The following is an 11,016-nucleotide window of genomic DNA, read 5'->3' as shown; positions in this document are numbered from 1 at the left end:
TCTGCGCCGCCGCGTCGTCTTCTCGCCCCCCGCACCCTAGCCTAGCCGCCTCGGGATAGAGAGAAAGATCGGCGGCGGCGGCGATGAGGATCGAGGAGGTACAGTCGACGTCGAAGAAGCAGCGCGTCGCCACCCACACCCACATCAAGGGCCTCGGCCTCGACGTAACTCTCCTGCTGCTTCTCCGCTCTTCCTGCGATGCGGGCTTAGGAATTTTCCTTCTCAGGATTTGTTTGCTTTTCTTTCTTTGCAGGCCAATGGGACGGCGATAGGGATGTCGGCGGGGTTCGTGGGGCAGGCGGAGGCGAGGGAGGCGTGCGGGCTTGTGGTCGACATGATCCGCCAGAAGAAAATGGCGGGACGCGCGCTGCTCCTTGCCGGCCCACCTGCTACCGGCAAGACCGCACTCGCTCTCGGCATCTCCCAGGAGCTGGGCAGCAAGGTCCGCGCTTTTCCCTCACAAATTGCCAGATACTTTTACTGCTACTGTTAAATGTTTGGCTGCAATGTACAACTTGTTTTCCGGGGCGGGGTACATAAAGGTGTACATTGACTATCTCAAACCTGTACCAAGAAAATCTCAAACCTGCAGGTAAGGAGCATTGCATTATAAAGACTCTGTGTACCACCAAAATCTCGAACCTGCACAATCATGTTTTCATAGCAAAAAGCCCAAGCAAATAAAGGCAACATTTTCATGAATGCAATGCCCATACTTACGGATATAAAATTGTATGAATGCGGATTTCGCCGGAGGAGTTCCCCCGATGGGAAGTCGCGCAGGAGCCACGTATCCTGTGATTGCGGATTTTTTAGGGAGAGAGGCGACGGGGGCTGGTTGTTTATGGGGACGGAGTACGTGTGAAGGAGTCTGACGCGGTCACACTTTCCTGCTTGTTTCCCTTTGGGCTTTTGAAGCGGCCGTACGAGGCGCCGTCCGCCAGGAGATGTGACGGACAAAAAAAAAGGTGACGGATCAAATCAAGATTTTATTTAAGGCAGCACTGCGGTAAGGTCAGAAGCTCCAGTGCATAGCTGACGGCTAAAGCGTGCGGAGAATGTCAAGAGATGGCGGGGTAGACCGAATTTGACATGGGAGGAGTCCGTTAAGAGAGACCCGAAGGATTGGAGTATCACCAAATAACTAGCTATGGATAGGGGTGCGTGGAAGCTTGCTATCCATGTGCCAGAGCCATGAGTTGGTCGCGAGATCTTATGGGTTTCACCTCTAGCCTACCCCAACTTGTTTGGGACTAGAGGCTTTGGCCCAAGAACATAAACGTGGCCCAATAACAGCATCAAGCTTTTTCAGGAGCCCAATAACAAAAACTGTGCAAAAAAATAGTACCACCATGGATAGTAAAAATTCTCAAAAAATTATAAATAATAATGTGGGTGAATGGGTTAAAAAATTAGAGAAACGCACCTTGCTTTATTAGTAGGTATAGGTATAGATATAGATATAGATTTGGAGGCTAGGTTGTTACTACCTTACTGGACAGTCCTTGATCGTTTAGTCTCTTCTCTTCTCAAAAAATGTTAACTTACTGCTCGTGAAGAGCAGCTGTATGATGAACAGGCAGCTCTGCATTTGCAAGGTCTCATCTAGTTCTAGTAAGACAAGCAACCAAAGTAATTCACTGAGCTCTGAGCATTGAAGCATTCACCTTTTCATTTTGTTGTAGCTGGGAAGTTGCTAGAGTGGTTGAATTTCCTTTCATCTACTTAACTAAATTGGTGTTCTGTACTATCATTTTAGCTAGTAATGTGTTACCATTTGTCTTGGTCATTAAAATTTTATTTTGAGTTATTCTGCTTCTCGCTGGTCCAAAATATTTCATTATGCTGCCCTGCTAATGGGAAGTATTCTTTAGAAAATATACTTACTCCAAAACGCTGGAGTAAATTTGGTGGATTACTAGCATTTGCTAGCAATTTATCAGGCTGTCTTGTCCATTACATTCAATGTATATGATTTTTTGCAGTGAGTTATATATTGATTTACATTTGATGCCCTATGTCTATTTCTGTTTTGGAAGAAACTTCAATCTTCTCTTGCTATTCTGGAATGCAGGTCCCTTTCTGTCCTATGGTAGGATCAGAAGTGTACTCTTCAGAGGTCAAGAAAACTGAGGTGCTGATGGAAAATTTTCGTAGAGCTATAGGCTTGCGTATAAAGGAAAACAAAGAAGTCTATGAAGGAGAGGTAGGAGTGGCATATATGCTCCTTTTCAAATTTGAAAAAGATATTGTTCTTGAATTAGTGTTTTACTTGATATGAATACTTTCTTTGAAATCATTTTCTAATACAACTAATATTCTGGTGCTTGTGGCTATATTATTTTGCTTGCCTTTTAGGTTACAGAGCTTTCCCCAGAAGAATCTGAGAGTTCAACTGGTGGATATGGGAAAAGCATTAGCCATGTAGTAATTGGCCTGAAGACTGTAAAAGGGACTAAGCAACTAAAGTTAGATCCTACAATTTATGATGCTTTAATCAAGGAAAAGGTTACTATCTGCTACCTACCCTCCCTTGCTCTCTTCCTCTGTTGCTAGACTGTTAAGTTGCATTTGTATTTTCGCTTTGGATTACAGTGGGTGGATTGCGTATCTGAAGTGTTCAGAATATTGTCTTTATGCAATATATAACCTGTGCAAACTCATGGCAAGTATTTACTCATGGAAACTCACATGCATGATCATATTTCTCTTGTTCATTGTTAGATTTTCTGTTATGGCATAACAAAACATCGTGAGACTTTACTTAAATTGAGATATGATGCATTATAATTTACTTTCGTTGATTTGCCTTGGCTCTCCTACTTGTCTTCTGCATGAAGCTGCTTAACATTTCATCATTTGTATACGGGATGCAGGTGGCAGTCGGTGATGTTATATACATAGAAGCTAACAGCGGTGCAGTGAAAAGAGTTGGCAGATGTGATGCTTTTGCTACAGAATACGATCTTGAAGCAGAGGAGTATGTGCCAATTCCCAAAGGGGAAGTCCACAAGAAAAAAGAAATAGTGCAGGTACAAATTTGACGCTTGTTCAGCCTTATAATTTGTTTGCATGTACACTTGTTCAGCCAATTCTGTTTTGTACCATCCATAAAACAACTTTTTGGTAATTGGATCTGAGATAATATAGTATGCAATTGCACCATATTATATCTAATCTAAAGGATCAAAGGTGGAAGCATGATGCATTTGTCAAGATGAAGCTTCTTATTATTATAGTGTTGCTCAAGCATGCTTAAATATGTGGTTTCCCTGCCAGGTAGTTGTAAGTTGCTTGCTCCCGCTAAATTCCAGAAAATAGAAACGTAAAATCCATAACCTAAGGATTAATAAGATTGCATCAAATACTCAGTCCACATTATTAATTGCGCCTTCCTGGATAAGAAAGCATAAAGTTCGCAAGCTAATAAGATTGCGCGCCATTTTTTTGATCATCCGCTCAAACCCAGTTAACTATTATCTTCTTGAATTCACCAATTAAGTAGGAATCGTTGTTCTTGTTCTGTCTAAAGAAAGTTAGAATCATCCTTTACGTACCTACATCCAATGGAAGGACAATCGAGTTCAGCGTGGTTTGTTCTCTATTTTCTCTCGGTGGGTGATAATCTTTTCCAATAGCATAGAGTGAAAATTCCTGTTTGTGTTGTAACATAGAAGCGTATTCTTCTTGTTTTCAAGTTCAATGTAAGTCAAACGAAAGAAGTAAATTATATGCTTTCATCTGCATAGGACGTTACACTGCATGACCTTGACGCCGCAAATGCCCAGCCGCAAGGAGGCCAAGATATTTTGTCCCTTATGGGCCAGATGATGAAGTCACGGAAGACTGAAATCACTGAGAAGCTGCGCCAAGAGATCAATAAGGTTCAAAATTCTTGTTATGCAACATCTTATTTTTTTTTAAAATTTGGATCAAATTTTGATAGACCTATTGGACTGGGTGCCTTTTCTTTTGTATGGTCATAGGTGGTTAACAGATATATCGACGAAGGTATTGCAGAGCTTGTACCTGGTGTGCTGTTCATTGATGAGGTATTATATTATTATCTCAGGATTGAAAATCTACTTGTCTAAGTAGGTTTGTTTTGGATTTCCTAAAATATGAATGAGCTTGGGCTTGTTTATTTCCAACTTCTCCTATTGCCAAATAAACACGTGTCCATCTTGTGGAGCAGCATTGTTCTCCTGAACTAATTGGCTTTATGTTACTAAATGGTAGAACTATGCCTTACAGTGATCTGATTTCATTAATGATAATAATTTTATCTGTAGGTTCACATGCTGGACATTGAGTGCTTCTCTTATCTTAATCGTGCTCTCGAGAGCCCATTATCGCCAATTGTAATACTCGCTACAAACAGAGGAATATGTACTGTAAGGTAAGAAATTTGATTTACCTATCGTGAATTGCTCCATGCTGAACTGCAATACTGGAATCCCTGTCAGCGCCTTGCAATTATGCCCACTTTAGGCGCTTAGGCATCAGGGCGGTGTGCTCGCCTTACCGCCTTAAAAACATTGCTCTTATGTACTATTTTGCCCTTATTATACATCTTCTGATTGTACAACTCTTTTATTTATTCAGGGGAACTGACATGACAAGTCCCCATGGTATCCCAGTCGACCTCCTAGATAGGTTGGTTATCGTACGGACACAAATATATGGCCCTATCGAGATGATCCAGGTTCCTATTTCCTGTCTTATCATGTGATCAACTTTCCTATGTAGAAATGCATTTAATGTTTGTTTATTGTGCGTTGCAGATATTAGCTATTAGAGCACAAGTGGAGGAGATTGAAATTGATGAAGACAGTCTTGCATTTCTAGGAGAGGTTGGGCAGCAGACATCTTTGAGGTATGGTTCTTGTTGTTGTTTCGGATTATGTCCACACATTTGCGTCCCATGCCAAGATTAGAAATGCAAAAGTAAATTAAATTTAGCTGGAATGTGGGTTGGAAGGACTTTCTCGAGCCTTTAAAGTTAGGACAGTTTCCAACCTGTTTTTTTTTGCTGTCATCCCACTTTTAGTGTTCTACTTATTTGAATTTCAACATGTCTGTATGTCTAGTGTAAGCATTGTTGGTTGTAATGGGTTGTAATAGATCTTGAATCTCTTTGCAGACATGCTATTCAGTTGCTGTCACCTGCCAGCGTAGTTGCCAAGGCTAATGGGAGAGAGAAGATCTGCAAGGTATATGTTGAATTTCGATAACATGTCATCTTCCTAGACTGATTTCAGTCACTTGTAGTCTGACTTCACGATCCTCTGTCAGGCTGATCTCGAAGAAGTTCGTGTTCTGTATTTGGACGCAAAGTCCTCTGCTCAGTTGCTTCATCATCAGCAGGGAAGTTACATCACCTAAATTACCCGTGCACAAGAATTCTCAGCTGTCGGCTCAGGTGACTGGACTGTCTTCCCCTACCTTGACTTGGCAAGCAGGCGCTGACTTCAAGAGCACAGTCGGGGGCATTGTTCTTGTAGCAGGTGCACTCTGGACTGGACTTCCATTGGTTGAAGAGGACAATTTGATTCTGGTCTATGGCTTCTGTTTGCTGATTAGGTTTAGATTATGTGTAGGGATTATCGTGCATCTTCGTTGCCTTTGCTAATTAATGGTTAGATCTCGTTTCCCCCCTCTGACTATCAGTCAGCCTTGGATGTATCAGGTCGTGATTCCTTCCTTTATGGTAGAATTGGAATTTCTTGGATTATGTCTCGCGTTAAGACCGACGCAACTTGTTGAGCATTTGTCATTGCACGTTGCCTTGCTCACTTGAGCTCAGTAACGTATTGTGTTGTGCTGTAAGTTTGCCTTGTGTAACTTATTACATCTGATTGATAATGAGGCTGATTGGTTTGCAGCCAATTTTTGGCAAGCCTATTTGCAAGCCAATTGGTAAGGTAAAAAAAGATGGAATGCGGTGTCAACATGCTTGTCTATCAACCTGGTGAAGAAATTGTTGGTGCTGGTGAATGCACGAGAGAGAAACGGTATCTAGCAAATTCTTTATAACGGAAGAACCCGAGTAAATTGCAGAAAACCATCACATTTGTGCGAGGAGCTGAGATCCTCCGCACATCCACGGCCCAAAGGCTACCGGAGGTGGGGCGGATTGGCGGCGACGCCAGCGGGAGAAGGAGACTTTTCTTGAGGAAGAGCTTTGAGTCTTTTTATATTGGTATATATACTAGCTTAATGTCCAGCAACGGAGTGAAAGAAATATTTCGAGACATCAAAGGGATGTTTTCTTTGCATCATCCAATGAACCCTTTATTTAGGAGCATCATCTCAAAATCTGTTTACTAGTGATCCCCGACGTGACCTAGAGGAGAGAATCACGTTCGAGCGATGAATGCAGTCCCGCGGGCCCCTATAGGCTCCCCCGCACTTGTGTGCCCCAGATCCGCTCCCGTTGCCATAATAAGAACTTTTGTGCACATAAATTGGACCTTTCTAATGTGTATGATCTTATGGATTGAAGCTTTCTTCAGAGAGCGAAGCAAGGTTTCGGTTTTGCTCATCAGTGGGTCAGCTAGAAAATGTCACGTGTGACCTTGATGAGATACTACACGAAATTTTAATGGAACCATGTCGGATTCATTGTCCCCTGGCACGAATTACGGCAAGGTGACCTGCGGTCCTCTTTTCTCTTATTTCTTTTTGATGGTCTCTCAGCTCTGTTGCATAGAGAGGTCAATGCTCATCGTATGTATAGAACCCAAAAGTGTGTAGAAGCCCCCCATGTACATCTCATATGTTGTTCATGGATAACACACTTTTGTTCTTCAAGGCAGAGTGTGAGCATGCCCTACGGGTCCAACAAATCATCAATACCTTGGCTAGCCCAGAAACCATGATAAATGCTACATCATGTTTGGCCAGTCTTGCTCTCTGTGCTTACATGATGAGGTTAAAGGGGTGTTGTAAGTTACTCGAGCCACTTTTGAGGCCAAGTACCTAGGGCTGCCTACTCCAAAGGGTAGAATAAAGAAAGGAAAATCCAAAATATACAAGAGAATTGCCAAATGTTTTATTGACAAGATATGATAATAATTTGTCTCAAGGTGGAAAGGAAGCCTGAATAAAAGCCGTGGCGCACGCAATACACTAGATTTCCATCAGAATTCTAAATAGTATGGTTGTATTGTTCATATTTTTTTTCAACGGCTCTTATCTCTTATAGATCATGGCTTCATGACGTTGAAACGTTGTAACTACTAAAGGTTAATGTATATGCTTAATTACTTTACTTACTTTAAGACTTCTTAAGAAAGTTCAGATCAGAGTAATATCGTGTATGAAGTATGAAAGAATTTATAGTTTGAGGTTTCAGGTCGGAGAAAACACTATAGATAGAGGTTAAGGATGTGTTTGTTAGCTAATGAAAATATTTTTTACCCTTGATTCCTATACTTCATGCATTTACTTTCTTGTTGTATTTAATCATTTTGGGAAGCATATTTTCAGTTTTTTGCTATATAATTATCTATCGGTTATGCTAAATTAGTTATGTAAAATAATGTTAGAAACATTGCTATTTATTTACTACTACGAAGCAGGCCGAGAATTGTGTCTTTTATAAACAGGAAACAATCTCAGGTCCGTGAGCCATGTTTTTAACGTTGTGGCTTGAACGGTGGACTTCAGGTCGCTACTGTCCTTCTTGGGGCTGACGTTGGCACAAACGTCGTCCCTCCGACATAATGCTTTGAGATCAAGGTGCCATGTCTCACGGGCGATGATGTGTCATAGCTGTACACACTAGTAGACATGGGGTTGACCATTACATCACTGCTTGGCGACACTGGAAAGGAGGAACGACTATGGTATGGTAGAACAACGTCTGCTTGTGATACGCCGAGTGTGCTTCTTTATCGATGTTGTGCTATAGGCAGGCTTGATTATCTATGTTTTCTGGAGCCTGGTCCTCGTGGTTTAACTGTGAGTGGAACGGGATGTGTATCTCCTTCATTGGCAGACCTTTCATGAGGGGGCCGCTGCCCCCTCTCACTGGGATAGTGTGCATTGTAATTTTGATGAGTTGTTTCACACACAATGCAAGTACGAAGCATTTCTACATTTTAAAATATTAGCATTTGATTTACATCATTTCCTTCATATATAATTCATTAGAAATTATGAATTCCTGCTGCAACGCGTGGGGAATCACCTAGTTAAATTATTATCAGCAACACTAGTTCGCCACGGTCAGCACCACTGACCAAGGAAAGCCAGATGAAAGGCATTGGCAGGAGGGGAGGGGCTCACCTCGGCTCGATACCCTCATTCATCCCTGAAGTGGCATCCTAGGCGGCGTCCCTTGGTGTGGCTTGTCGGCGGCTCTCAAAGGTCAGGGCCATATGATCATTTTTTAAGCATTCTTGGTCGTTTGATCCTGTTATGTGGGCACTAGAGTCTTCGTTATACGAAATGCTTATACTACCATACAAAGTGTTTTCTTACAAAGAACCCGGGCTGCAAGTTTGGAATAAACCTTTGAAGTAAACATGCAATTAAAGGGGTTGCACAGACACTCAGTATAATATAAAACATGTTCACTTCCAGAATTTCGGTTGCTCCATCTAGTTATCATAAGGGTTGCAAGCATCTTATGGTAAATTGTACAAGCATCTTATGATCACTCAAGAGTCAACACTGCATTTTTGTACTAATGAACATGGGAGTGTCAATGTACTAAATTATTTGGAACCCCTCTGATCAAGTGGATAGCAAAATAGTATACATAAATCTTATGGCCACTCATAAGAATCAACATTTCAAAGCTTAATAGCAAGTTTACCATACTCCCTCCGTTCCTAAATATAAGTCTTTGGAGAGATTTCATCATGAACCACATATGGAACAAAATGAATGAATCTACACTCTAAAATACATCTATATACATCCGTATGTGGTTCATAGTGAAATCTCTGTAAAGACTTATATTTAGGAACGGAGGGAGTATTAAACAACAGATCATCTGCTTCACTCCAAGAGTTAATGCAAGGACAGCGTGCTCACGGGTCCGGTCATTCTTGGAGATACTCCCTCCATTCCAAAATATAGTGCGCCCGCGCTTTCCGAGGTCCAACTTTGACCATAAATTTAACCAATGAGACCAACTGTGACGGGAGAAAAAATTATATAATTGAAAATTTCTTTCAAATACGAATTCACTGATATAATTTTTGCTCCCGCCGCAATCGGTCTTGGTAGTTAAATTTACAGTCAAAGTTGAAGCACGTGGATAGAGGAAGCACTACATTGTGGAATGGAGGGAGTACCATCCTCGAAACCAGCGGTGGTGGAGTCAATGATGAGCACATCATAGTCCACCTGGGATAAACAAAAAAACACAATTTCAGCGATATGCTATAGATCAAAGAGGTAGAGTTTGAGGCGTGAAAAGAAAATCACTACTCCGGACCATATTGCAATTATAGAAGCATTTCTTCTTTTTCTTATCGTAATCAAGCAAAATCAAAAGAACACGAACAACTTATATTTAAGATTGTATCCAGGATACGAGTAACTTCGTGTGTATGCTAGTAAAAAAGGACAGAAAATTGTGAGCATCCTCAAAACATTTACCCAAAAAGGCTTTCGCCCCGCTTTATATATAAAGCACGATCCTCACATCCCAGTACAACGCACGCCACCACAACACACGCACACACCCAAGGCATGATACACCACCCTAGCACTACCACCCTAGCACTACCACCACGAGAAGATGAAGCCGCATACGACGAACCGTGGGCTCCAAAGCGGCACCTTCAGGAAGGATACGACACCGGAGCGCCGCCACCGCCCAATCCAAGGATTAGAGTTTCCCCCGGAGCCGCACGACGAGCAATGAGAGCCGCGACGACGCCTTCAAGAAGGGAACGAGCTTCGCCGCCGCCGGTCCGTCCGAAGATAGAGCAGGTTTTCGCCCCGGCCAAAACTCACCGCCACCGAACGCCACACCCCGGCGACCATGCCGCCCACACGACCATGGCCACCGGGCAGCACCAAGCCACGGTCTCCGCCCGAGAGCAGCACGCAACCACCACCAGGGCCGCCGCCCCGGCATCCAAGACCTAGACACCACCCCCCTCGAGATCTGCCGCTAGCCCAACCAAAGAGACGAGCAGAAAGGTCCCACCTTTTGCACCCCTGGGCAACCCCCAACGCCGAGACCCAATAGGTCGGCCACCTGGCCTCCATCAACCCGTCCTGCAGCACCGGGCGCGAGGTGAGCTCGGTCTCGCAACGCCGTGCGCGAGACGAGGTCAGTCCTGCAGCAACGTGCGCGAGACGAGCTAAATCCTGCGGCACTATGCGCGAGACGAGCTTGGACCTGCGCACCGGGCGCGAGACGAGCGATGGACCGCAGCTGGGAGAAGGCCAGCCCTTCGCCGAACATAGCGACCGGACGAGGAGGAGGAGGGGTCAAAGGCCGATACAAGCCGCCTACGGACGAACCGACGCCAGGACGAGCCAGCCGTCGCCGAAGCCGACTTGTCAAGCCACCGTGGATCCATCCACGGCCGGAGCAGCGACCACCCCGGCCACTGCCCAACTCGCGCCGCCCGGCGCGCTCCACGTGTCGGAGTCGCCGGCCACACTCCTCCCAGGGCACCACCACCACCACGCCGCTACCTCCCCGGAGATGGAGGAGGCAGCCGACCGCGGACCAAGGCCAGCGCAGCCCGCGCCATCCAAGAGGGAGCCTGAGATCCCCCGGCTGGACACGCATCCACCATTACGCTGTCGGCCGCCACAACCTCCCGCTGCCCCGCACGAGACGCCGCCGACCGAAAGCACACGGGAGCTCAGGCGAGCTCCCACCACCCCCATGCGTCGCCAGCCGGACCCCAGGCGCAAGATCCGGGCGGATCTGGCCAGACGCCCACCAGCACGCCGCCTGCCGAGCCGGAACTCCCAGCAGCCGCCACACCACCCCGGGCTCAGACCGTCGCCGCGCCGCCACCAGATGGCCACACCGCC

At 44.7% G+C, this 11,016-nt stretch overlaps 1 protein-coding gene across 1 annotated transcript; it reads left to right on the top strand.

Annotated features, from left to right (window-relative positions):
* Positions 1–6: 6 nt before the first annotated feature.
* On the top strand, positions 7–5,904 carry LOC119274528 (ruvB-like protein 1). Its single transcript, XM_037555242.1, has 12 exons — positions 7–164; positions 254–442; positions 2,075–2,206; positions 2,359–2,508; positions 2,877–3,032; positions 3,750–3,884; positions 3,987–4,052; positions 4,293–4,399; positions 4,606–4,705; positions 4,785–4,876; positions 5,144–5,213; positions 5,296–5,904. The coding sequence occupies exons 1-12, from the start codon at positions 84–86 to the stop codon at positions 5,383–5,385; spliced, it is 1,368 nt and encodes a 455-aa protein (XP_037411139.1). The 5' UTR covers positions 7–83; the 3' UTR covers positions 5,386–5,904.
* Positions 5,905–11,016: the final 5,112 nt, after the last annotated feature.

Source organism: Triticum dicoccoides, chromosome 3B (genome assembly GCF_002162155.2).
Source record: "Triticum dicoccoides isolate Atlit2015 ecotype Zavitan chromosome 3B, WEW_v2.0, whole genome shotgun sequence".
Classification (NCBI taxonomy): domain Eukaryota; kingdom Viridiplantae; phylum Streptophyta; class Magnoliopsida; order Poales; family Poaceae; genus Triticum; species Triticum dicoccoides.
This window is presented reverse-complemented; position numbering and strand designations above follow the sequence as displayed.